The 27,042-nt window shown below is 43.7% G+C and overlaps 1 protein-coding gene, 1 long non-coding RNA gene, 1 other non-coding gene and 1 pseudogene across 6 annotated transcripts; 2 read left to right on the top strand and 2 right to left on the bottom strand.

Annotated features, from left to right (window-relative positions):
* Positions 1-573: 573 nt before the first annotated feature.
* On the bottom strand, positions 574-7,826 carry LOC119137817. Its single transcript, XR_005100997.1, has 3 exons — positions 7,815-7,826; positions 4,108-4,122; positions 574-777 (listed from the first exon to the last, which is right to left on the bottom strand). It is a non-coding gene; the product is annotated as an uncharacterized LOC119137817 (long non-coding RNA).
* trnaq-cug lies at positions 6,607-6,678 on the bottom strand. Its single transcript has one exon. It is a non-coding gene; the product is annotated as a tRNA-Gln (tRNA).
* A 3,684-nt stretch (positions 7,827-11,510) lies between the features above and the next one.
* LOC119119854 lies at positions 11,511-11,629 on the top strand (annotated as a pseudogene).
* Positions 11,630-13,538: 1,909 nt separating this feature from the next.
* On the top strand, positions 13,539-25,946 carry LOC119137711 (rho guanine nucleotide exchange factor 7-like). Of its 4 annotated transcripts, XR_005100995.1 has the most exons (23): positions 13,539-13,854; positions 14,395-14,478; positions 15,853-15,937; positions 16,016-16,131; positions 16,230-16,434; positions 16,933-17,024; positions 19,140-19,234; positions 19,385-19,480; positions 21,162-21,284; positions 21,385-21,523; positions 21,623-21,682; positions 21,776-21,922; positions 21,996-22,082; positions 22,199-22,277; positions 22,435-22,565; positions 22,641-22,844; positions 22,954-23,047; positions 23,121-23,210; positions 23,609-23,767; positions 23,966-24,062; positions 24,165-24,219; positions 24,286-24,528; positions 24,560-25,946. XR_005100995.1 is itself a non-coding variant. In XM_037277270.1 (22 exons), the coding sequence occupies exons 1-22, from the start codon at positions 13,690-13,692 to the stop codon at positions 24,406-24,408; spliced, it is 2,526 nt and encodes an 841-aa protein (XP_037133165.1). In that variant the 5' UTR covers positions 13,539-13,689; the 3' UTR covers positions 24,409-25,946. The 4 variants fall into 4 exon arrangements, 2 of the variants coding, with proteins under 2 accessions (XP_037133165.1, XP_037133166.1); XR_005100996.1 differs by lacking the exon at positions 24,560-25,946 and having other exon boundaries at positions 23,658-23,767; positions 24,286-24,369; XM_037277270.1 differs by having other exon boundaries at positions 24,286-25,946.
* The last annotated feature ends 1,096 nt before the right edge of the window (positions 25,947-27,042 follow it).

Genomic DNA, 27,042 nt, shown 5'->3' with positions numbered 1-27,042 from the left:
CCAGTAAATTGAGCACCTTCCAGAGGCCGTCAGTCATCTTGAAGAATACCGTATTTTCCGGACTATAAGGCGCACCTAAAAACCTCAAATTTTCTCAAAAGCCGACAGTGCGCCTTATTGTCCGGTGCGCCTTATATATGGACCAAATTCCGGCCCGCGGGCCAAATGCGGCCCACGTCTAAATTTAAACTGGCCCGAAGCATTGTGTCATAAAATCAATCATAAGTTGCCCGCTGAAGACTACGACTCATAAATCAAACAGACTATGGCTCATTATATTGTGATTATAAAGTAATTTGTTGCGTCTGAAGTTGAAATAAAAAAGATAAAATGGAGAATGATTTCATTTGTATTAAAAATCTGACATGATGCAACCTGGCCTGTTTACTGCAGTCACAAACACCAATACCACCCTTCTTATTCATACAACAATAACAACAATAAAACAAACTTAATACATCTAATAAAAAATTAAAATTAGGGTCGCTCGTCATCACGTAAGTGAGGAAACGATAAAAGTAGTGGTATTTCACCTGCGGCCGCGACCGCGGAGTGTTGAGGTCCGTTTTTGGTGGTGCGTCCTCCCACTTATTCTACACCCCTCATGTCTCTTCACAGTGCCAGACAAGAGTCAAGCTCAGCAGAGTCTTCTTTCCCCGCTAATTCTGCCAAGCCTTTTCCCTTGGCTGTGGTTTCGCTAGATGGTTGGTAGGGACAGTGGGAATCTCGTTCATCCATTCATGCGCGTCACTAATTAGATGATGAGGCATTTGGCTACTGTCCTGTGGCGCCGGCGCGGCTTTTCGAGTTTTAAACTTGCTCGTCAAGATGCCATCTAACCTGAGCACTGCATGTCTGCGGATTCCTCATCTGCACCATATATGCTATCGGCCACAATCCGCAATTGTAATCATTATGAGACACCACTGTGCCCGTTTCCTGTGGAAACCGATCACACAGCGGTACAAACCCAATCAAGTGATCACTTAGTCGGGATGCACATTCGTGGCGGAGACAACTACACAAGCACCCTAGAGGTGAGATCACCTTTCGGGTCAGGAAGGTCGCCCAAGCAGTGCAGCCCCTTCCCGTGTCAGTACCTCTGCCGATTTGATGAGCCAGCATGACAATTCTGGCTAGAACCCTTGCAACTCTCTGGGCGGGGTGATAATGTTTGGGTGCCCTTTCCCCTAGGGCAGGGGTGGCCAACCAGTCAGAGACTAGGAGCCACATTTTTTACTGTGTCATCGCAAAGAGCCACATCATACACATGAGCACACATGAACACCCCCCCCCCCCCACACACACACAAACACGGACGCACACACACACACACACACATCCTTGTTAACCTCCCTCTGCAGGACCCAAAGTACTTTACTGAGTTGTGGGGTCCACCCTTTCTAGTGGTCCAAGAACTATGAAAAAAATCAGGCAAGTCTAAAAAAAAATCTTGTTACTAAAAATCACTTTCAATAAACACTCAATTCAAAACTTTATTTTACATGTCAGTTTTTCAGTCACATGTGGGGCCTGTTTCTAACCTTCAGGCTTTGCGGGGTCCACCTTTACACACATGAGATTTTTAGTCAGTTATGGGGCTCGCTTTTAATATTTCAACCTTAAGAGGTCCACCTATACACACATGACAAATAGTGAACAAATGGTGAAACAGGACCAGCCATGTGTTTCTACCTCTGTTAAGGGAAGCTCTTTCACTCATATTTTCTCCTCATGGTAGTTATTCTATTTTTGACAAAGTACTTAACAGCTTTCCAGTCTCTGTTACTCAGTGCTTGTGGTTCTGCAGCAATGCATCTCTCGCAGTCAAACTTACCAGGAACCTGATTTGTCAATATATACTTCCTTAAATGTTTATTTACTGCAGCACATTCCTCTGGGGTCCAGCTTCTTTTCACAACTTTTTCTTTACCTAAGGGCATAAGAAGAGCACTTTTTAGTTGACAACTTAATTAGAACAAGACTGCATAAAGAATACATTCACTTTATGTACAATAGTCCGACAAAATAATTTAAATGAGATATTTTAAAAAGTCAACTATCTTTGTCAACGGTGATGAGCCCACAATAGACATAAGTAAATCAGTTATTATCTGGGATATTAATCCAGTCATTTAAGTTGCTAGGTGGTCTTCAGTGTCAGCTGTTTTCATATTAACAAAATTAAAAATAGATGCACAAAAGGGCAATATTAGAATGGCCCCAGTTTTGGAGGTGGGGGAAAGAGGTCTCTCATTTTCTTGACTACTTTTAAGCAGTTTTGCATTTGACCAGAGTGTCACTGCTGGTAGATGAAGCAATTCCTGGCCCCTACAGAGGTTGCACAGGCAGCACATTGGGATGGACCATTTCTCTGACAAAACCATTAAGAACAGATACAAGTTGTTGCAAAATCAGGGAAAATAAAAAATAAAAATCAGAAAAAAACTTTTTTCAGACAGTGTTTTACATGTATGGGGAATTTGCTTTGATAACGTGCTACACATAGACAAACAAAGATGATATAAATAAATTTGGAAATATATAGTGTGTAAAAAAACCAAATGCAAGCCGTATAAGAATAGTATCTGCCTTGGTGTGTCAATGTATGAATTTGCATATTCACTAATAGGTTAATCTAGTGCAATTTTTTTCTCTCTCTTTTGAGGTAGATGTGTCATGTACATTACCCCTATTTAAAAATAGATGTACACAAACATCTCACATATAATCAAGTTTAGCAATGACCTGTAACTCACATGAGAAAGGATGGGTTAATTTCCATTTTATCACAAAATTCAACTATGATTGAATAAAGGTCTAAACTTTACTAACCCTAACCCTAACTCTTACCCTAACCCGAGCTCTTACCCTATTCCTAACCCTAACCCTAGCTCTAACCCCTCACCTTTCTTTTTGGCCATTTTTTTCCACTGAGACTTGAACTCAGGTCGCTGGGGTGAGAGTCCTAACCCTAGCCCTAGCTCTAACCTTAACCCTACCTCTTACCCTAACCCTAGCTCAAACCTTAACCCTACCTCTAACCTTAACCCTAACCCTAACCCAACCCTAGCTCTAACCCTAACCCTTACCGTAATCCTAACCCTAGCTTTTACCCCTCACCTTTCTTTTTGGCCATTTTTTCCAAGTGAGAGTCCTAACCCTAGCCCTAGCTCTAACCTTAACCCTACCTCTTACCCTAACCCTGGCTCTAACCTTAACCCTAACCCAACCCTAGCTCTTACCCTATTCCTAACCCTAGCTCTAACCCCTCACCTTTCTTTTTGGCCATTTTTTTCCACTCAGGTCGAGTTTTTTTGAACTCAGGTCGCTGGGGTGAGAGTCCTAACCCTAGCTCTAGCTCTAACCTTAACCCTAGCTCTAACCTTAACCCTAACCCTAGCCCTAACACCAACCCTAACTCTAGCATATGGTTTTATGGGGGAGCACACGAGCAACTCTGTTGCAAATTTTTCAAGGATAAGATATTTTTGGTCCCACTGGGATTTGAACTCAGGTCGCTGGGGTGAGAGTACAGAGCACTAACCACTACACTACGGAACCCACGCCATTACTTCATGGATGTTACCTATATGGTTTTATGGAGCAAGCCAAAGTGCCAGTGTGCTTCAAGGCTGCCTCCATCATTCCGGTGCCGAAGAAACCTCAAATCACCTCATGGAATGACTACAGACCTGTGGCACTGACTCCCATCATGATGAAGTGCTTCGAAAGGCTGCTCAAAGATCACATCGTCTCCAGACTCCCCCCAACATTCGATCCGTTCCAGTTTGCCTACCGGCAGAACCGCTCCACTGAGGATGCCATCTCCTCCGTTCTTCACCTGAGCCTGGCTCACCTGGAGGAGAGGAACACCCACGTGCGGTTGCTGTTCCTGGACTTCAGCTCAGCGTTTAATACCATCATTCCACAACATCTGGTGGAAAAACTGGAACACCTGGGCTTCAGCACCCCCCTTCGGAACTGGCTGCTAGACTTCCTCACCAACAGACATCAGTCAGTCCGGGTCGGACAGAACACCTCCGATGTCATCACCCTCAGCACAGGCTCCCCTCAGGGCTGCGTCCTGAGCCCCCTGCTGTTCACCCTGATGACACACGACTGCGCCCCCAGGTTCACCACCAATCACATCGTGAAGTTTGCAGACGACACAACGGTGGTGGGCCTCATCAGGGACAACAACGACCTGGACTACAGAGAGGAGGTGGAGCAGTTGGTGGGCTGGTGCAGAGAAAATAGCCTGATCCTGAATGTGGAGAAGACGAAGGAGATCATCGTCGACTTCAGGAAGAACCAGCCTCACCACGCTCCACTGATCATCAACAGCTCAGCTGTGGAGGTGGTCAGCAGCACTAAATTCCTGGGAGTCCACATCACAGACGACCTCACCTGGACTGTGAACACCACAACACTGGTCAAGAGGGCACAGAAGCGCTTGTACTTCCTGCGGAGGATGAGGAGAGCCCACCTGCCCCCACCCATCATGAGGACGTTCTACCGAAGCACCATAGAGAGCATTCTGACAAGCTGTCTCTCGGTGTGGTGTGGAGGTTGCAGCGCCTCCGATTGGAAGAACTTGAGGAGAGTGGTGAGGACAGCAGAGAGGATCATCGGGGCTCCTCTTCCCTCCATTCAGGACTTGTCATCCCAGCGCTGCGTGTCCCGAGCCCGAAATATTATCAGTGACCCATCACACCCCCACCATGGACTGTTCTCCCTGCTGCCCTCTGGGAAGAGGTTTCGCAGCATCCGCTGCAGGTCCACCAGGTTCTGCAATAGTTTTTTCCCTGCTGTCGTCAGACTGCTGAACATTCAAACGTAGCATTCCTCTGCACACTTGTAAATACTGTTTTTGTCTCCTGCACTGTTCACATACTTTATCACTGCTGCACTTTGTACTTTATAATTATCTTATCTCATATTTTTATATAGAATGTCACTTTTTTTTTTAACCAGCCGAAATACCTCTACATTGCTGAAAGCCGTATGCAACGAAATTTCGTTTTGTACACACCTAGTGTTGACAAAATGACAATAAAGTTCTGTCTAAGTCTAAGTCTAAGTCTAGTCTCTAGATAGGAATAGGTAAATGCCAAAATACTTCAGGTTCCACTGAGACTTGAACTCTGGTCGCTGGGGTGAGAGTCCAGAGCACTAACCACTAGAGTATGTAACCCACACCATTAATCCATGGAAGTTAGCTATATGGTTTTATGGAGCAGCTCACAAGCAAATAGCATAGATAGGAATAGGTAAATGTCAAAATAGTTGAGGTTCCACTGAGACTTGAACTCAGGTCACTGGGGTGAGAGACCAGAGCATTAACCACTACACTATGGAACGCACACCATTATTCCATGGAAGTTACCTATATGGTTTTATAGAGCAGCTCACAAGCAAATAGCATACATGGGAATAGGTAAATGCCAAAATAGTTGAGGTTCCACTGAGACTTGAACTCAAGTCGCTGGGGTGAGAGTCCACAGCACAAACCACTACAGTATGGAACCCACGGCATTACTTCATGGAAGATACGTATATGGTTTTATGGACCAGCTCACAAGCAAATAGTATATATACATAGGAATAGGTAAATGCCAAAATAGTTGATGTTCCACTGAGACTTGAACTCCGGTCACTGGGGTGGGAATCCAGAGCACTAACCACTACACTATGGAACGCACGACATTATTTCATGGAAGTTACGTATATGGTTTTATGGAGCAGCTCACAAGCCAGAATAGATAGGAATAGGTAAATGCCAAAATAGTTGAGGTTCCACTGAGACTTGAACTCAGGTCGCTGGGGTGAGAGTACAGAGCACTAACCACTACAGTATGGAAACCACACCATTGCTTCATGGAAGTTACGTATATGGTTTTATGGAGCAGCTCACAAGCAAATAGCATACATGGGAATAGGTAAATGCCAAAATAGTTGAGGTTCCACTGAGACTTGAACTCAAGTCGCTGGGGTGAGAGTCCACAGCACAAACCACTACAGTATGGAACCCACGGCATTACTTCATGGAAGCTACCTATATGGTTTTATGGGGCAGCTCACAAGCAAGTATAGATAGGAATAGGTAAATGCGTAAGGTTCCACTGAGACTTGAACTCAGGTCACTGGGGTGAGAGTCCACAGCACTACCCACTACACCATGGAACCCACACCATTAATACATGAAGGTTACCTATATGGTTTTATGGAGCAGCTCACAAGCAAATAGCATACATGGGAATAGGTAAATGCCAAAAAAGTTGAGGTCCCACGGAGACTTGAACTCAGGTCGCTGGGGTGAGAGTCCACAGCCTAACCACTACAGCATGGAAACCGCACCATTGTTTCATGGAAGTTACGTATATGGTTTTATGGAGCAGCTCACAAGCATATATAGGAATAGGCAAATGCCAAAATAGTTGAGGTTCCACTGAGACTTGAACTCGGGTCGCTGGGGTGAGAGTCCAAAGCACTTACCACTACACTATGGAACTCATGCCATTATTTCATGGAAGTTACGTATATGGTTTTATAGAGCAGCTCACAAGCAGTATAGATAGGAATAGGTAAATGCCAAAAAGGTTGAGGTTCCACTGAGACTTGAACTCGGATCAGTGGATTCAGAGTCCAGTGTGCTAACCATTACACCATGGAACCACAAGGTCCAGACCATGGCAGGCATATGCTGGTGTGGGAGCCAGAAGTTTTGAATTCTTTTTTTTTTTTTTCTTTTTTTTTAATTGCTAATGTGTCAATTGCTGGGTATCTGAAACCAGTTTTTCCAGTGTCCAGAGACCAGCTATTCCAATTTAGTCCCATAATTGGCTTTCTGTACAGCGCACAAGTGGCAGGGAAGTCTGGGAGTACAGTCAAACCTCGGTTTTCGAACGTCCCGGTTCTCGAACAAATCGGAATTCGAACAAAAAAATTCGCGAAATTCAGTCCCTTTTGCAAAGTCCTTATAGATATTGGCATGAAGTGAGTTGAAGTGCCGCTGACCATTTGAAGCTTTTAAATGCGCCAATGACGTCCGACATATCAGGCAGAATGGCTTGCCATAGCGTTCAACAAAAAACAACTTTAACTCTGTTAAAAACGTCCTGTGTTCATCGTCATATATTCGTTTAGCTGTGCATTTTTTCCTTGCCATTTTGGCAAGCGTCTTGTCAGCTTTTCTGGACCTAATGGGCCCCTGTAGTCACAGTCGCCATTCATTAAAAAGCCAGCAAAACCAATCGCTCTGTTTGTCCCTCCTCCTTTGCGGGATTTCACCTCATGCGCATGCGCGTTTGACCAAAATACCATATTGAACCCAAGCGAAGAAAATACGCACGAAAAATAAACACAAATGTTGATATGAACGTAAAAGAGCCGCATGAAACCAGCCAAAGAGCCGCATGCGGCTCGCGAGCCGCGGGTTGGCCACCGCTGCCCTAGGGCCTAGGGGTGTCAAACGTACGGCCCGCGGGCCAGAACCAGCCCACAAGGAGGTTCGACCAGGCCCACGTTTGATCAGGCCCGCAGGATATTTTAAAAGTGAAAAAATGCATAAAAGACACGGAATTAATATTTTTAATAATATGCAATTCATGGATTATCCGCTATGGGGCACACTGTTTTGATCAGAGTGGAAGACAACATTGTTTTGATCAGAGAAGACAGACCCAACACAGCAGACGGTAGCAATGCGCCAATTGCTGCTTGTTAAGATGCTGTTTCTACCCTGGTCTCTACCCCTCCCCTACACCCTCATTAGCCAAAATGTCATTATCCAAACGGAGAAAAGTAGATACGGAGTGTAGAATTTTCAATGAAAAATGGACCACGTCCTATTTATTTATAGAAATGCACAGAAAACCTTTGTGCATTTGCAACAAGTTTCGGTATTGAAGGAAAATAATATTCAACGTCACTAAGAGACTCTTCACAGCGAAAAATATGATGGCTTGCAAGGACAACTGATCAACGAATTGCAGGCGGGTCTGAGGAAACAGCAGTCAGCTTTCATCCAGAGCCGACAAGTCAGTGAAGCAGCGGTAAAAACCAGCTACCTAATTGCCAGCGAAATAGCATGAGCATCAAAGCTGTATTCCGATGGTGACTTTGTTAAACGATGCATGATGAAGGCGGCTGAACTGATACGTCCCGAGAAGCGACAAGCTTTTCCTAATATCAGCCTGACGAGGAATACTATAGCAGAGAGGACCTATTGGCAGATTTAGACAGCCAATTGAAACAGGGTCAAGTCATTTATTGCATTTTCTGTTGCAATTGACAAGCACCGACATCGCAGACGTGGCACAACTGGCCTTATTTATTCGTGGAGTTGATGAGACATTGACTGTTACTGAAGAGTTTCTTGAGTTGGTGCCAATGATGGACACCACAACAGCTGAAGACATGCAGATTTGAAGGGCAAATTTGCCTCTGTAGGTCTGAACAAATTTTATCAGTATCTACTACCAGGGTACTCCAAATTAACAGCCCTGGCTGCTAAAATTTTGTGCATGTTTGGGACAACCTACTTTGGTGAACAAATTTTCTCAGTAATTAATATCGATACAACAAAAATGCGTTCAAGGCTCACAAACAAGCACTTAAATTACATTCTGAAAGTGACAGCTCGTCAGGACATGGCACCCAGTATTGATGCACTTGTACAGGCCAAAAGATGCCAAGTATCTGGTACAAAAACAAGTCCAGACTAGACTAATACCTTTAAAATGCTGCCTTAGAGCAGGGGTCTCAAACTCCAGTCCTCGGGGCCGCATTCCTCCATGTTTTCCAAGTTTCCCTCGTTAAACACAGCTGATTCAAATGATCAGTTCATCCTCACGTTCTGCAGGAGCCTGATAATGAATCAGGTGTGTTTAACGAGGGAAACTTGGAAAACATGTAGGAATGCGGCCCCCGAGGACTGGAGTTTGAGACCCTTGCCTTAGATACTGTTTGCATTGAAAAAATACAGCTCTGTGAAGATGAATCCTTACTGTGGTGATTGAAAAAGTGTGCGATTTAATGTTAGTCAGCAACTTCACAAAACATTATGGTGGATTTCTACTGTTCATGCAACTCCATGAATGTTCAATACGTATTGTATGTGTACGTGTGTTTCATGTATGAAGTTTCAACATTTACAGGACATGTGAATACTTTCTGCTTTACATATTTAATAGCACTCTCCTTAGTTTGTAAGGTGTAGGCACAGGTATCATGCACATGTTCTTGTGCTTCTTTACACCAAAAAAAAAAGAGGAAATACAGTGTAGCCTCGGTTTTCGAACGTCCCGGTTCTCGAACAAATCGTATTCGACAAAAAATTCGAGATTGTTTGCTTCGGATGTCGGACGAAATTCGGTTGTCGAACCTCGCGAGATGAGCCGAGAGGACCCGCATGCCAACTGACTCCGTTCGTTATTACGTTCTTGTTACTCTGAGGATTGCATCAACTTTAATCATGCCTCCAAAGGAAGCAAGTGGGAGCAGTAAAGCCATCCTAAAACACAAAGACGCTCCTAAAGCAATGCGACAGTGAGCGCCCGGCGCGCTGCGGTTGCGTGATCGGATCAAATTACCGTGTTTTTCCATGCATAATGCGCCCCCGTGCATAATACGCACCCTAAAAATGGCATGTCGATGCTGGAAAAAAGCCTGTACCCATGTATAATACGCACCCAAATTTTTACTCTTACTTAAGTCCGTAAACGTAAAATTATTTCAGAAAAAAGATCATCTTTGGGAACAACCGGATGTTATTCTGCCGGTCAGTATCACTGCGCATGCGGTAGCAAACTCGATAGCGAAGAAATGTTTCGGATTTGTGTAGGGTACATTGTGACAGCAAACGAGCAGGTGATCGAGCAAGCGTCTGATACGAGAGCATTGCGTTCGTATGGAGCGTGTTTGAAGTGAACAGCAGAGAAGATCTGAAGGCAAAGGTGACATCCAGGCTTGCACTGATCCGCCGCCTTGCTGGAACAACGTGGGGAGCCTCTGCTAAGATCTTGCAGATATCAACCCAAGCGCTGGTCTTCTCTGCAGCAGAGTACTGTGCTCCAGTTTGGAACAGAAGCCCCCATGCCAAAAAGGTGGATGTGGCAATTAACAACGCCCTCCGAACCATAACAGGATGCCTGAAACCCACCCCTGTGTCCCTCCTGCCTGTCCTCGCGGGAATAGCACCGGCCAACCTTCGGCGAGAGGCTGCCACCCTCGTTCACGCCAGGAAGGCAAAAAATAACAACTGGCACATCTTGCACAACACTACAACTCCAGCTCCACCAAGCAGACTCAAGGCACGCCACCCCTACAACATGGCAGCACAAGAGATGCTCAATTCCATCCCTGAAGACATCTCCAGAGATGCCTGGCTGGCAGCAGCTTGGAAGCAGGAGTGGGAGGCAGCTGGCCCCTCCCTCATGCACCGTTATGTCTGGGAACCAGGAGACGGCGCCATAGGAGGAGACGAACTACCTCGCCAGCAGTGGACCACACTGAACCGCTTAAGAACTGGTGTTGGGCGCTTCAACACGTCTATGCGGCAGTGGGGACTGGCGGACAGTGGGACATGCGAGTGTGGAGCCCCCGAGCAGACAGCCGACCACATCATCAACACCTGCCCCCTATATAGACCACCCTCAGAGGCCGGCCTCTTCGACCTGGGACCAGAGATGCTGGCGTGGCTCCACGACACCAAGTTGGATCTCTGACGTTACACGAGAGAGAGAGCAGAGAAGAAAGGAACAAGGCAAAGTGTTGTGAAATAAAATATTACCTGTAATATGCATTTAGGTAGAGAACTGAACTCTCGCTCTTTATATAGCTGACGTGTCTTGCGCATCCGTTCTGCGCATCTGTAATGGCGGCCTCCGTATGATATCCGGTTTGCGATGGAGATTAAAAAACAAACAATATTTGACAATAACACACCATCAAGGATTGCATCATCGCATCAAACGATGTGTCGTCAATTATGAATTTTACTGACTAAGTGTGTTGGGCAGGATGGCTGAATGCGATGCGCGATTGACAACAAACAAGAAGAAAGGTGTGATTTCAAGTTTTATTTCGAGGGAGATTTTCTTCAAAAATTGTTGTACCCATGCATAATGCGCACCCCATATTTTAGGACAATAAATTAGTTAAATTTTGCGCATTATGCATGGAAAAACACGGTAAGCTCCCTGCGCAGAGGTCCACTTAAATTTTGGAAAGTCCATTAGGACTTTAAAAATATTTTCTAAATTTTAGCGACCGCTCTGTCACAATAATGCGACCAGCTTCTCAAAAACATGACGGGCATCATCCAATTTGAAGACATTAGCCACCAGCACACCATCACCCCTTTTCTCCCTCACAATTGCAAAATTAGATTTTGTCTTTACATGCACTGCAAATGGTTCTCAAAGGGGAATGCTGAAATATCATTCAGGGAGCATTTGAATCTGACTGCATCTTCATGCAGATGCAAACTTTTGCGGCCATTTATGGCTTACAGCCCTGCTACCCTGAGAACGCCCGACCTCGTCCGATCTCGGAAGATAAGTTGAGTCGGGCCTGGTTTCTACTTGGTTGGGGGACCGACTGGGCATACCAGGTGCTGTAAGCGGTTTTGTTTTTTTGCACTTCAATCATTAAAGCATATTTTTACAGTACCCGTGATGTATGACATTGGGGAACTACAAGCCTAGTTTCAACTCCGACATGGAAACTACAACCCTAGTTTGAAACCTATATTGTGTGGTGTCATCCATAGCACTGCAGTTAACATTCTTTACCGCTAGAGGGCGGACTATGTACAGTGATAAAGAGCCTGGCTCCCTGTGAATTCAAACCAGCAGTCTTTATTTGTAAAAGAACCCAATACAACACATTGTGCTTCCACGTAGGGTTTTTCCCCTTTTCAAGACATTTACAGCCCACAGCACGTCGCGACGCCAAATTGGTGCTACCACTTAAAAAGCTGTCAATAATTTTCATCACGGCTGTTGTAACAATTTGCTGATTGAAGTGCAAAATAAAAAAAAAAGCTAACAGCACCTGGTATTCCCAGGAAGTCTCCCATCCAGGTACTAACCAGCCAAACCCTGCTTAGCTTCTGAGATCGGCCGTACTCAGGATAGTATGGTCGTAAGCCGTGATTGGATTCTTAATTTAGCATTCTGTAGACACAATCGCCCCTGAAAACCCATGCCAAGTGGCGACGGTACTTAATGGCTGTTGTAAAATGTTCCTTTCACAATTGACGTGCAAAAAAATCATGGGATTGTCAGTTGGTTGTGAGGTACACCTTCAAAAATAAAAATCGAGATTTCCATGGAAAAATATATGATATTTGGTATGGTGTTCAGGAGACCCGTGTTCGAGTTCTGCTTTCTGTAACATTGACCATTTACATAGAAATATGGAATGTGTAGAACGCGAACCCGGTTTTCCTGATCACGAGACAGAAACTAACTACAAGACAGTGGGAACTCACTCTCCCACGGCAGTTGTAATGGGCTAATACTGTGGACATACACTGGAAACAAATATTCGACCTCGAAACGACGGCATGTCGGCTGACAGGTAACATATTCGCCTGGTGATCAGGCAATGCGGGTTTGAGACCCGCTCTGTCCATCATTTACAAATTAAACAGTGATGGCCAAGCATTGAACGCGAATTGGCTGAACGAAAGACAAAACCTTTATGCATTCGACCATTGCAGATATGTTAAATAACACTCGCTTCTTTGTACTTCAGTGTCATTGTAGACTTTTACACCTCAGATGTTCAACATTACAAAGAAAATCCATATTCGACCTCAACAGGTTGGGTCGAATGGTTAGCGACATTTCCTCCGAATGATGAGTCCCTGGTTCACACCCCGATCATTCACCGATGGCACTTTGTCATTAAGTTCTATCTTTTAAATTTGTTCCCCTTTTGCCTGTTAATGACGTCATCACAAAGAGCCTATATGAGCATTTTCTGGTCTGAAAGTACGTCTAGGTAGCATATATGGCTATATGCTACCTAGACGTACGTCTAGGCTATAACTCAGTTAAACGGGGATGGGTTAAATGCAGAGGACAAATTTCATCACACCCAGATGTGTGTGTGTGACAATCATTGTGATTTTGATCCATCCCCTGGGGGAGAGGGGAGCAGTGAGCAGCAGCGGTGCCGCGCTCGGGAATCATTTGGTGATCTAACCCCCCAATTCCAACCCTTAATGCTGAGTGCCAAGCAGGGAGGCAATGGGTCCCATTTTTATAGTCTTTGGTATGACTCGGCCGGGGTTTGAACCCACAACCTTCCAGTCTCAGGGCGGACATTCTACCAATAGCCCACTGAGCTGGTTACTCTCTAAATGAATAATAATGCAATGATGGCGGGTCTCACAGCAACAGTGACTGAACCACTTCATCTCACAATCTGCTAGTTGAGAGCAACGTCACTGACTGTATACTATAGCTTGAGGGAGGGAGAGAGGTGTGTGTGTGTGTGTGTGCGTGCGTGTGTGTGTGTGTGTGGGGGGGTGTAGAGCGAGCGAGAGAATACGCCTTTTGACATTGGAGTATTAGTTGATTCAACAATGAGGTGTAAGTTAGGTCACCTATTCTGCAATTGTGCGCTTTTCTAAAAAGACACATTTTATCGTCCCACGACCATACACTGTCAACCATGAACGCGGCAGAGCAGACGGTAACGTGGCTCATTACGCTCGGGGTGCTGGAGTCTCCCAAGAAGAGCATCTCTGATCCGGACGATTTCCTCCAGACATCTCTCCAGGACGGGGTGGTGCTATGCAAACTGCTGGAGCGACTGAAACCCGGGACGACGGAAAAAGTATGTAGAAATACTAACAATGCAAACATATATTTCAATATCATACACAATTTAAACATAAAAACAAATTACCACGAACATAACCTTTGTTTACGGGGGAAACGCTATGGCTTTATGTAATGAAGATCCGTAAATTAACTACTAGGTGTCAATTGTTTTAAAAGACGTCTAAAAATATTTATTTCGAAATAAAGGCGTCCAACTGCATCATCCGCATGTGTGGTATTATGATCGACAGAAGCGTCTCGTTTGTAGCGAATCAATGTATTGTATTTAACGGTGTTGCGTTTAGGAAATAAATTACATAAAAATCACAGTGAAACGAAATAAAATTACATCAAATTAAATCTGTACTTTGAAACCTCAACCGGAACTGTGACTAGGCACTCATGCTAATAATCACTACCAGCGAAGTGGCAAGTGCAACAAACCACGCTTGAATTAAAAGCTATTTTCGTGTAGAACATTTTTTACCAGTTTGTAAGTGCGGGGAAAATGTGGGTTGTATTCTGCTCTAATTGGGCGACTTCTTATGTATAGTTTTTTCAGGAACCGAGAAGTGACAGCGAGTATCAACTCAACATTAGCGAATTCATCAAAGGCATCGGGACTTTCGGCGTGAAGGTGGGTTACTTGTATTAATAATTTTATTAATATGCTGAAATGACATTTCATTATAGTTCCCACCATTTTCAAATACCCGGTGTCCGAATATTTTGGTATTCAGGTGTGCCTGCATGCTCTTCAGGTAACGGATAGGTACGCACTCTTTGGCAGGAAACGTCACCTAAACGCGGAAATAGGACATTGAATGTACTCATTCAGTATAATGTGAATTACAAATAATGTCAATAATTATTCCCAGGGTCTCCCTTTAATAAAAAATTGAGACCGAGATACAATTAACAGAACTAAGCACTAATAAAGTCGCCAGAGATAATGGAAAAGTGCAAATTGAATAACAGGGTCCACTGCGGAAGTCCATAACGTCAGAAACGGGGAGGATAACCGCATTGTGGGAAAGATGAGGGGTGTGATAGGGTTGGGTGTGTTGGGGCGGGCTCAATGTGAACAACAAAAGATGAAGGAGAGGAGAGTAGCAGGCTGATGTAATGCAACATGTCATGCTGCTAGTGGATTTTCCAATCAAGTTGATTAAAAGTCGACCATGATGCTGGATGCCAAGTGCTCCATTAGTGGCAGCCTGGCTGACATCAGTGTGGTAATTCGGACAATTCTATCTGTCTCCAGTAGTGGAGGACTTCTAATATCTGCAGGAACTGATTGATTGATTAGATAGCAATTGCAATCATATATTTTGGTCCTTTGGTAAATTATTCGAATGACTAAATTAAGGTCGCACGAGAATAGCTGTCTGGCCACTAAATTGTAGCTTTATGCTCTTTTCAATTAAACCGTCAATATTGAGTCTCTATTATGGCTTCCTGTGCTAATGGAAATGGTGATAAATTAAAGTAATGTGTTTATGGCTACTCATCAATTGTTTTGTGTTTAAAGTGGGGGAATATGTTGTAACGCAGAGCAATCAAATGCAGCACTCTAACTACTACTCAACCAGGCTACATTAATCAATGAGCACTACACTGGAGTGCACAGCACTGGGGTTCTGGTTTATTTGAACAAATTCAAAGTGCTATTAAATACATAATATTCATAAGCCAAATGTAATATACATTAAGTGCTCCAGTCACACCTTGGGAATGTCAGTGTGTTTTTTCACAAGATTAGGTGTTTTGACTGTGTCTCTGCATGTGTGCGCGCATGTTTTGTGTGTAATGGAGAGATTACCAGGGGGAGCTCAGACTTGGAGTAATCCCACCTCAGACTGTAGATGGAATGGCATGCTAAAACCCAACCTAAACACTGTGCAAGCCATAGTTTGATGTCAATTATGAGAAGAAAATGCAATTGTATGATTGTGAATCCCAAAAAGATCATGATGTTGCATATAATGATTCCATCTTCTAAATTCTGCAGCCTTTTGAGGTTAATGACCTCCTTCATGGGCTGAACTTCACCAAGGTCCTAAACTGCTTGGTTGCACTGAACAAAGCCACTGAAGGTAACAGTGTTTACATAGATGCTCCTAAATGTTTTGTAAAACTATTATTTTAATCTAAAATGGCTCTTTGTTGTCCAGATCCATGTGTTTCTATTTGCGTGCCACACTCCGCCACATTGAGGATTAAATCGTATGATTCCGTAAACAGTCCAAGTCGTTCGTCCAAACTGCAACCGCCTCAGTATCACAGCCTTGTAAGTTATTACAGCAAATAGTGCTCACTTGATTAACAAACAGAGACAATTTCACATTCTGTCCCCCTATGGTGCATGTGCATTTTCTTCTCTCACAGGACATGACTGAGGGCAGTGGGTGTGGCCATTTTCTTTTCAAGGCACGCTTCCCTTTCCAGCAGACAAATGAGGACGAACTCTCTTTCTCCAAGGGCGACATCATTAATGTGAGCAGGCAGGAGGAGGGGGGCTGGTGGGAAGGCTCCCTCAACGGCAAGACCGGCTGGTTCCCCAGTAACTATGTGAGGGAATTGAAAGGAAGCGGTGGGTGCAGCAATGTCACTACACCTCTATCATCTCATCTGAGATTATGCAAAGATGTTCGAAACAGTGAAGGCTCAAACACACCCATTCTCAAGCGAGATGGATACAGTTGGAAGTTGTGTTGTTCTTTTGGGGGAAAGAAAGGCAGGAAGAAAAGGAAGGAAACTGGACTGACAAACAAAGCCAGGACGTTCCACAGATGCTGGTCGGAAAGGAACCTAGTCCAGTGTAGAGAACTGCGATTAGGGGAGGGGGTGGGAGGCTGTGACTAACATCACTTGTTTGCTGTGAGGCTTTAGGTTATCGTCATACATTGTCATAGACAGACACTAAACGCAGTTTATAGCCAGCCTCCTGAAACACGCACACACACGCGCACACACACACACACCGCAGGATTACGGTATAATGGATCCGATAAAACGTCAATTCGTTTCTGAAATTCTGCTAAGTGCACTTCTACTCTGATTATTTTTCTCCCATTTCCTTACTTTGCAGACAAGCCATTTGACAAACCAAAGTCTGTGACGCTGAGAAGTCCCCCTAAAGGTTTTGACACTTCTATCATCAGCAAGACCTACTACAATGTGGTTAGTATCCTATGTTCATAGAAGCTATTGTCAGAAGTGGCGTGAACTGATCTCTTGTCAATCACAGGACTGATACTTACACTAAAGGTGACAAAATAGGTGCCCCTGAGATGGATAAAAACAAGTGAATTTTGCTGCCTAACTCACTTTCATCAAACACAATGTTAATTTGAATGCCAAGTTTAGACTAGTCGGGTACATGCAACATATTATTGTAAAGGAAATTTTTGGATTGACTTTCCCTTTTAGGCGGCTCGGTGGCGCGCTGGCTAGCACGTCCGCCTCACAGTAAGGAGGGTGCGGGTTCGATTCCACCTCCGGCCCTCCCTGTGTGGAGTTTGCATGTTCTCCCCGTGTCCGCGTGGGTTTTCTCCGGGCACTCCGGTTTCCTCCCACATCCCCAAAAACATGCTTGGTAGGCCGATTGAGCGCTCCAAATTGCCCCTAGGTGTGAGTGCGTGTGCGGATGGTTGTTTGTCTCTGTGTGCCCTGCGATTGGCTGGCAACCAGTTCAGGGTGTCCCCCGCCTACTGCCCGATGACAGCTGGGATAGGCTCCGGCGAGCCCGCGACCCCCGTGGGGATAAAGCGGTACAGAAAATGGATGGATGGATGGATGGACTTCCCCTTTTAAGTAGACGTCTCCATTAAATGAGGACATCGAGTAGCATCGCCTTACCCCCCCCAAATTATTTTATCTTTTCTCATCTCGCCACTCTCGTGATATGAAATGATAAAATGAGCCCCGACTTGTACACTTGGGACTACTATATTTACTAAATATAGAAATAAACACTGTGCCATTTTTTTTTTTTTGGTGCATGTCACTCGAGGTCATGCTTTGTGCGCTTGCCAACGCATTGCATTCATATTATAAGTCATTTTTGATTTTATAATATGAATGAGAAAAAAAAAATAGATCTAACAAAACATGAATAGGGCATCACGCCCTGTATGTGAACTTTATTTAGTGCACCTCATGACAAAATTAAATTGAGTAAATTCAACATAAAGTCTATAGTGGCTGTATAAAGGGTTAGGGGCTAAGCTTAGGCGCTGTTAAAATAATAGGGTTTTAGATTTAATTAAAAAAAGAAAATAAATTACATTACAATAAACCATTTCAAAACGTTTTTAACAATTAATGGGGCCTGTATCCTGTACAATTGATAATAAAAAATCTTTTAGAAAAGTAAAAATAACCGAGTGGATTGTGGTTAAATCAGAATTAACTACTAATCGCATTCAAATTCATGTTAAGTGGAAGTCGGCACAAACCTGCTATTATTTCAGTTGCCTCTGATTAAACCCAAATAAATGTTAGATGTTCAAATAGACTTTCCTGACATTAGTCTAGTCACATTTTACAACACAATACATGATCCTCAGAGCTTCCAAACCATGAGAGGGAAGAGAAGTATTTCCATGTTTGCTAGTATTTATCAGGACACATACAGACAAGGCATTCTTGCTCACATTCACTCCTTTTTGGTACGTAGCCATCATTGAATATAACATGAACCACATGGTTTTGCATGGTTGGTGGAGGCTGGACTGACTGGGAGAAGTCACATGGAGAACAGCTCCTTACAAAGAAAGGCCCGGGATGACTTTCAAACATAGAAATGTATGACTGTGAGACAACAGTGCCAAACTCATGACTGTCGCCGTGTATCTATTTTAGTGTCTCTGTCAGCTCATATATGTGTCGTAACTTGTGATCTCATAAAATGTCACAATCAATCATTTTGTGTGTGCTCGCGTATGTATGTGTGTGCGCACGTGCATGCGTGCGTGCGTGTATATGTATGTCTGTGTAATAATGTAGGTTATTTCTTCCGTTCCATTGGTTTCTGGGACAGCATTGCCTTAGGGTCGTTGCGCCTCTCTGTGTGCGTGTGTTTTAAAAATGCAAGCTGCCCCAGTCTCCCCAGGCTTCCCATCTTCAGTTGGGGGTGCCTGAATCTACCTTACTAACAATTAGATGAACCTGCCTTGAGTAAAATGTCAACGAAATTTCTGCCTGTCCTCTAATGGATTCCTCTTAAATGAATGAAGTGCTGAGAGGCTTTTAGCTTTTATCTTGTTTCTCAGCTTTAAATTTTGTGTTGTGAAGGTCCTCCAGAACATTTTGGAAGCAGAGAGTGAGTATTCCAGGGAACTTCAAAGTCTTTTGGGATCCTACCTACGCTCTCTACAGCCGACAGACAGGTTAATTACTTTTTCATACATTTCAAGTAAATCAACATTATGCTACAGAATGCAACACCAGTGAAGACACAATGACTGGAAATAGGACCAAAAGAGAACTTCTGAATTATGAATGACCCCCCCCCCCCCCCCCCCCCGATTCTTCTGCAGGCTGAGTGCTGTTGACATCAGCCACATTCAAGGCAATCTGGAGGAGATTTCAACCTTCCAGCAGATGCTGGTTCAGTCCTTGGAGGAGCATACAAAGTTAGTAGCTACATCTGTATTGTGTGCTAAGTATGCACCAATGTTACCATCGATGTTCAATCATATGTAGTGCAGATAAAAAGTCTACACAACCCAGTTAAAATGCCGGGATTTAGTGGTAGAAACAAATGAGACCAAGATAAATGATTAAGATTATTCCACTGTTAATGTGACCTATAACCTATGCAACTCAATGGTAATAGCACAAGTGTGCACACCCTCTTAACTATATGTGGCTGTGTTCAGAATTATCCAGTCACAGTTGAACTCATGTTATGTGGGAGTCAGCATGCAGCTCCACCATTTCAAGTGCCTCGGATCTTCAAATAGCCTTCTTTTTTTTGTTTTTGCTTGAAGGGTTTGTGCTCTAATAACTAGTTCATACCGTGAAAATCTGCTATATTCTTAGAATAAGGAGGGGTGATTGCATAATTTGGTATGCAATGGTGATTGTGAACTATCACTATTATTTACTCATATTAAGCGATAGCGATTGTTGAAGGCATGTAATGGAAGTCAGCTAACGTTACCTGCGCTAGCATTTACACGTTCCCACTCACTCTGTCCTGCGCTTTCAAAAGCCTGCCTCACCTGTGGCTGCTGTTTCATTTGGTTCAATACATGGCCCTCATCTTTTCATGCATGAAACTAGCAAACCACTTTGTCCTGATTGCTGATTCAGTGCACACTCTATTCTAAAGTTTGACCAATAGAATCTTAGGGAAGAGGTTAAGCAGGTTTCATAGGCTATGTGCATTGGTTCAGTTTACTGTCTCTTTTTGGGTTAGTCACTTTGGTTCAAGAAGATGAAGAAAAAAAAAATCAATAGCACCACATCTGCCTTAGAAAACAGCTGGCCAGGCAGGCATATGTATATGTATGCCCACTGTGCCATATTTTCTTCCTCACTTGATGTCTTCATTCATATTATAATGCCTTGGAAATTCTTGTGTATGCTTCTGACTGATAAACATTTCATCCGTGGTATCCTGCTCATGCCTTAGAACACAGGTGTCAAACTCAAGGCCCGGGGGCCAGATACAGCCCGCCACATCATTTTATGTGGCCCGCAAAGACACATTGTACATCAAATTCGTGTCATTATTAGAATTGCAAATTGTTTTCACTTTTAATATATATATATTTTTAAATATTTGACCAGTTTTTACTCGTCTGATTTGGAAACGAGTTATTTGTCAGTTTGTTTTGTAGCTTTTACTGTATATAATATGAGGTGCTCATACATTTGTTTGGGTTTACAGTCATAATGGCCCTCCGAAAGAAGCTATGACTACAATGCGGCCCATGAAAAAAAATGAGTTTGACACCCCTGCCTTAGAAGCTCTATGCAGACTACGGCTTATGCGTCTGATGTGACTCCAGAAATATCAGGAAAAACCTACAGATGTAGTATGTCGTTAATCAGAAGCAAATGGTGATGCACGTGTACTTACTCTAATTTAACATCTATCATCCATCCACCCCGCCATCCACTGGTCCGTCCATCGGTCTGCCTAGAATGTAATAATGTTTTAGACTTTTTGTGTTATGGTGCATGATATCTGATGTTAGATTTAAGCAATGTAATGCAGTGTCAATGCAAAATTCACTCAAATCAACAAACGTGGTTTAATCAAATATAGCCAATGTGCTATGATATCCGTATGTATTTCTTGTATAGGCTTCCAGAAAATCAGCAGAGGATAGGAGGCTTCTTCCTGAGTCTAATACCCCAGATGAAAAATCTTTATGTGGCCTACTGCTCAAACCATCCATCTGCTGTCAGTGTACTCACTCAGCAAAGGTCAGAAACTCCTTTTATAAGAGCATTTTAGGGGTAACCCATAATCCTCGGACAGCGAAAGATGGAAAGAGGTTTCAGAAACATGTTGCCTGTTTTGCAGGGAGGAACTGGGGGAGTACATGGAAACCAAGGGGGCATCTAGTCCGGGTATTTTGGCACTGACCACCAGTTTGAGTAAACCCTTCACTCGACTGGCGAAATACCCAACCTTGCTCAAAGAAATGGACAGACACATGGAGGTACTTCTGTCCTGTTGATTTCATCCGATGATCTGTTACTGAGGAAACATAAAGCGACATTAAATAACTTTCTCGGGGGAACAAAAATCTTGTTCTCAGGACCAGCACCCTGACAGAGTTGACCTCCAAACTTGTATGGCATCATTTCAAAGCCTTGCTGTAAGACAAACACGTGGCCACCAGTCCACTCAAGTATTCCTGACCAAGCTGTGAAATGGTTCATGGAGTGTCGAGCCCTGCCTCTTTCTTCAGGCCCAGTGCCAGGAAGTGAGGAAGAAGAAGGACCTGGAGTTACAGATTTTAACCGAGCCAATCAGGAACTGGGAGGGGGATGACATCAAGACCCTCGGCCCTGTTCTTCACATGTCCCAAGCTGCTGTCTGCTCTCAGATCTGTCAGGTGATCTGGAGCATTTTGATCACACACTGAGTTGCAACAGAGCACTGTGTGTGAAAGACACTTTGTTTTTTAGGAATCAAGTGAACGCTACCTTGTCCTCTTCCCTCATACGCTGCTCTTCCTCTCTGCAAGCATGAGGATGAGTGGGTTCATCTACCAGGTTTGCTTGAATACTATTTCCGGCATTGATATTCAATCAAGTAATAATTACAATCAATCTCTTTCAGGGTCTTGAAGTGTTGCTGGAATGTTAAACAAATAACATTGTCTTTGCAGGGGAAAATGCCATTGTCAGGCATGCTGATCTCCAGAATAGAAGATGGGGAAACCATGAAGAATGCTTTTGAAATTTCTGGTCCGTCCTTGTTCTGATAATCATAGCCTTTAATCTCTTCTTTGCTCTTGTGCCCATGGCTTGGAGCTGCTCTAAATGTGTCATTGGTTTTCAAAAAGCGTATAGAAAATGTAGGAAATCATTTACAGGTCTTGTATGCATATTGTGTCCTGCACAGGTGCCCAATGTGACCGTATGCAAGTGGCATGCAACAATCAGCAGGATCTGCTGGAGTGGCTGGACCTTCTCACCAAACACACGCACACCCCTGCTGCAAACACTCACAAGACTCAGTCGGTGTGTCACACAGTAAGTCTGCCTTTCTTCTCTACTACAACCCAACTGAAGTTCATAACGGACTGCTCTCCCGTCTTTCCCTCTAAGTTGCCCTTCCTGCCTGTCACCCCTTCCCGGCACTCAGAGTCTTGTGGCGGGAGCAGTGCCTTCCAGACCCTCCCTCATCTTTCCTCATATGGTGCTAGCCCCATGTGGGGGGCCCTGGAGCCACCTAGTCCCCCAAAACCGTGGAGCATGAGCTGTCTTCGGCCTGCGCCTCCTCTCCGGCCGTCTGCCGCCCTGTACAAGGAGGTGTGCATTGAGTGGCTGGTTTAAAACCAGCCACTCAACACTTTGCGTTTGAACATTTTGTTCCGTCATGTAAAACCACTCCCCTACAATGCACATTCACTGTTTACAGGACCTTAATAAGAGTCCAAAGAATATGAAGAAGCTGCTTCCCAAGAGGAAACCTGAGAGGAAACCCTCTGAAGAAGACTTCACTTGCAGAAAGAGTAAGAAAGTTAATGTAATCAGAGATGTGTATGTAAAAAAAAAGCTTGTTGGGTTGAAGAATCAGTTTTTCAGGCACAGCAGCTCTCGAGGAGGACGCTCAGATATTGAAAGTGATTGAGGCGTACTGCACCAGTGCCAAGACACGACAGACCCTCAACTCCAGTGAGTCCCCGCACACCTTACGTCTATAGAGTGTTGTGAATATGCACGCTCACCTTTTAAGTCTTTTTCTTCTCAGCTTTCAACTCTAACAAGGCTTTTCTCTCTGCTCCAATTTTTTCCATCCATTGATTCCTCCATTCTACACTTCCTTTGCATTTTGTACATGACTGCTTTATGTTCAACAACCACTGTCCTCATTATAATTGTTATAATTTCTCTATTTTTCCTTAAATTCAAATGAATTACCCCCCCCCCCCCCCTCCTGTTTTTTAACCTTTATATTCTAATTCGTTTTGGGCCCACACCTTTATTTAATTTTGTTTTGTACCCCAACTTCTGCGGTTTGTGTTTTCCCGCACCATTGCCATCTGTATTCCCACTGCTGATTGCTGGTGTAGCCTGGCAAGGCACTGACCTCATGCACAACCATGTGCTCGCTGACTCCAGTTTCGTCGTTGCTGGCATCCCGGGCAACCTGCCGTGTTCCGACCAATCAGAAGACTCGGATTATGACAGTATCTGGACCGCCACTAGTTACAGGACTGCCTCATTTTCTTGTAAGATTTCGGTGTAGCAAGTCAGAATATACTCTATGGCAAACTGGCTAGCTTGCCAATAGTGAGCCCTTTAGTGTCCGCATCTTCTGTGTTTTGTTGTGTGTGTGTATAAGTCGCCTTGCTGTTTTGTTTGGATATTATCACATGATCTTTGAATTAGAGAGAGCATAGCTGTCGCTGTTGGCTTGTTTTGATCAGGTTCCAGCAGGAGGGATGTTCACATGTTGTTCCCAGAGGAAGAGAAGATCATAGTGGAGGAAACCAGGAGCAACGGACAAACCGTAGTGGAGGAGAGGTGAGACGAGTGTGTGGCTTGTGATTCAGGAGTGGTCACTCAAAGTGTGAGGGTTGGTCGCTGTTCATGTCAATGCAATGCCGTGTTGCTTTGCTGCTGCAGGAGCCTGGTAGACACTGTATACAGTTTGAGAGATGAGGTTCAGGAACTCAAACAGGTGAGTGTGCGCTTTCCTAAGATAGTGGGCAGTATTTGTGAGAAACACGTTTTTCTGGTCCTGCAGGACAACAAGAGAATGAAAAGGACACTAGAGGAAGAGCAACGAGCTAGGAAGGAACTCGAAAGGATCATCAGGAGAGTTTTGAAGAACATGAACGACCCAACCTGGGATGAGACGAACCTCTGAAACTGAGATCACTTTGGAACTTGGACTCTCTCAATGAGCTAATATCATGGAGGGAAATGAGGCGGCCCGATCCCAAATGACCTTATAGGTTTTCAGCCATAGAACTAGGAAGATGACATTGCATCCTTGTTAGAACAGCCTTCATCAGGCAGCTGACTGAACTGAAAATGGACCGTTTTTTTTTTTTTTTTTTTAGACAGCTAAAGGAAATAATCACAGTGAGTCGGGTAATTGGTTTGTGTGGTCTCTAAACCAAAGCAATACAAGCTGTGATTTTTACGATGCCAATTATGCAATTCTCAAAATAATTTTGTTGTTAATGTGTTTTTTTATATTCTGTACTGTTTTGATTTTGTTATTTTGTATACTTGACCTGGATCACATGGAACATTGCCAGCAGACAAGGAAGACATTCCTTTTTTTCAAAACTATAATAATGTTAACTGCAAAAATCTTTTTGCCACGCTAAAGACCTGAAATTTATAGGCCATATAATGCAATACAGGTGCAAATTATGTATTTGATAGCAGCTAATAATGACTTCCAACAGTCACACACCTCTATTTATTTCACTCGTTTCAGAAGAAATAAAATTCTTCCACCGATGCAGTGTCTTCAGACATTTATATCAGAATCACACGATGTACATTGTACCTGGCTTCTGTTAGTTATGGATGAGTGGTTTAGGACTAATAGGACTTCTTGGAGGATATAGCTGAGATCGGCTAGAAATAGAAAATTACAATCCCAGTCAAGGCATGGCTCAAGACATTGCATGAAGTTATTGTTGAAATGAATGAAATGCTTTGCAGATAGGATAATTAAATGAATTAAGGACATTATGAAGGTTTACTGAAGGTAAACGTGTTGAGATAAACGAGAACAGCAATCAAGCTATGGGAATCAGCCATGTTTGTTTACATTCGCCTCGAACGCTTTGAGTCAGACCTGGGGAAAATCTGAGCGGAATATTCCCGATTTCCGACCTTTCTTGAATGCAGTCTGCCGTGGTCACTACGCATAGATGCCAAGGAGACAGATCATGCGCAGACTGGACGCAGCTTGTTTACGTGACGCCGTAAACAAGCTGCGTCCAGTGACAGTCTGCAAAAGGAATACACCACCACTCCTGTGAATTTCCTTTGTTAATCCCGATTGAGTTGTTTTCCCCAAATACACGAGGCTCGTGTGACGTAGTGCAATAAAGACGACCAGCTGTGGAAACGCTATGCCTTAGGCATTACTGCCATCTAGGGGTGGTGACAGCTCACAACACATCAACGCTGTCTTGAACGCTTGATGAACTTTCTCTTTCAGCTGTTCAGACACGCTTCTCTGAGCATCCAAACCAACATGTTTTCGACATAATGTTGGAACCTCTTTCTCTTTTGTTGTGCACTGAGCATCAAAGCTTTCTAAACTTTAAAGGTAATTCAATCCATTCCCACGGCGTACATATCATATGCTTTTATTCATTTACTACTAATGGTAGATGGATGCATGTACTTATTTGCTTTTGCATAAAAGAGTAAATGTGATTACATGAATGATGCTTTGATTTATGCTCGGAGGAAATCGCATACATTTATTTAGATTCAATATTGTTTTGAGACTTCCAACTAAACGCGGGTAACTACTAATCGAGTCCAAACATAACTTTACTGTTAATGCTATATTTGGGATGGGTAGAGTTTATTTTCACTGACTCAATTGGAATCTTATTCTTGCTTTGTCGGAACAGTGGAACCAACGTTTAACGATAAGCAACGTCATGCGGCTCATGCTGTCACTTAAATCATCAGTAGATGAGACTTCGTGTGTGTAATTTACGTCACGACCAACCAATTGAACCTTGCAAGATGACGCAGATTCGAAATCAATTCAATTCAATTGGGACAATTCAGTTAAGCTGATGGGTCTTGTGTATCGATATCAAACTTTGGCCGTTTTATCACTTAACTCTGCTGATAGATGTTTCACCTTTAATCAAAACGGTATTTTTAGTTCTAAATTTTCAGTGTGGCGTCCTTAATTTGTTTATGATCATCTGATTGGAAGTGTTTCTCCGCCATGTTGGATGTCGAGATTGGGAGGATAAACCAACTGGGAAAGACATAGACTAAAACTAGAGATGCACCGATCCGATATCTGGATCGGATATCGGCCCCGATATCAACAAAATTGATGGATCGGGTATCGGAAAATGCAGCCGATCTGTGAGCCGATCCTTTCCTTAATCTATTGGGACGCGGGCTACGTCATACGTCAGCAGCACGTGTGCCGCGGCTACGTCATACGTCAGCAGCACGTGTGCCGCATGCCACGATAGTTTTCTAAACAAACGCAAACATGGAGCGAACGAAAGAGTCAGCTGTGTGGAGGTACTTTAAACTGAACACGCCAACTAGCTCGACGGCAGTTTGTAATGTCCGCAAAGCTAATGTTGCCAGGGGTGGTGGTAGTACTGCCAGTTATAGTACTAGTACTAAGCGGAGCTTGTTTTCAGGGAGCACTTCTCATTGCTGCTTAAATGAGCATTTAGAGCATCAACAGGTCATGAGTGATGTTAAACGGCACCTAATGTTTACATGTTTACTATTTATTTAAATATTTGGTTACTGTGTGCTTGATCAC

The sequence above is a fragment of the Syngnathus acus genome, chromosome 2, assembly GCF_901709675.1.
Source record: "Syngnathus acus chromosome 2, fSynAcu1.2, whole genome shotgun sequence".
NCBI classification, from domain to species: domain Eukaryota; kingdom Metazoa; phylum Chordata; class Actinopteri; order Syngnathiformes; family Syngnathidae; genus Syngnathus; species Syngnathus acus.
This window is presented reverse-complemented; position numbering and strand designations above follow the sequence as displayed.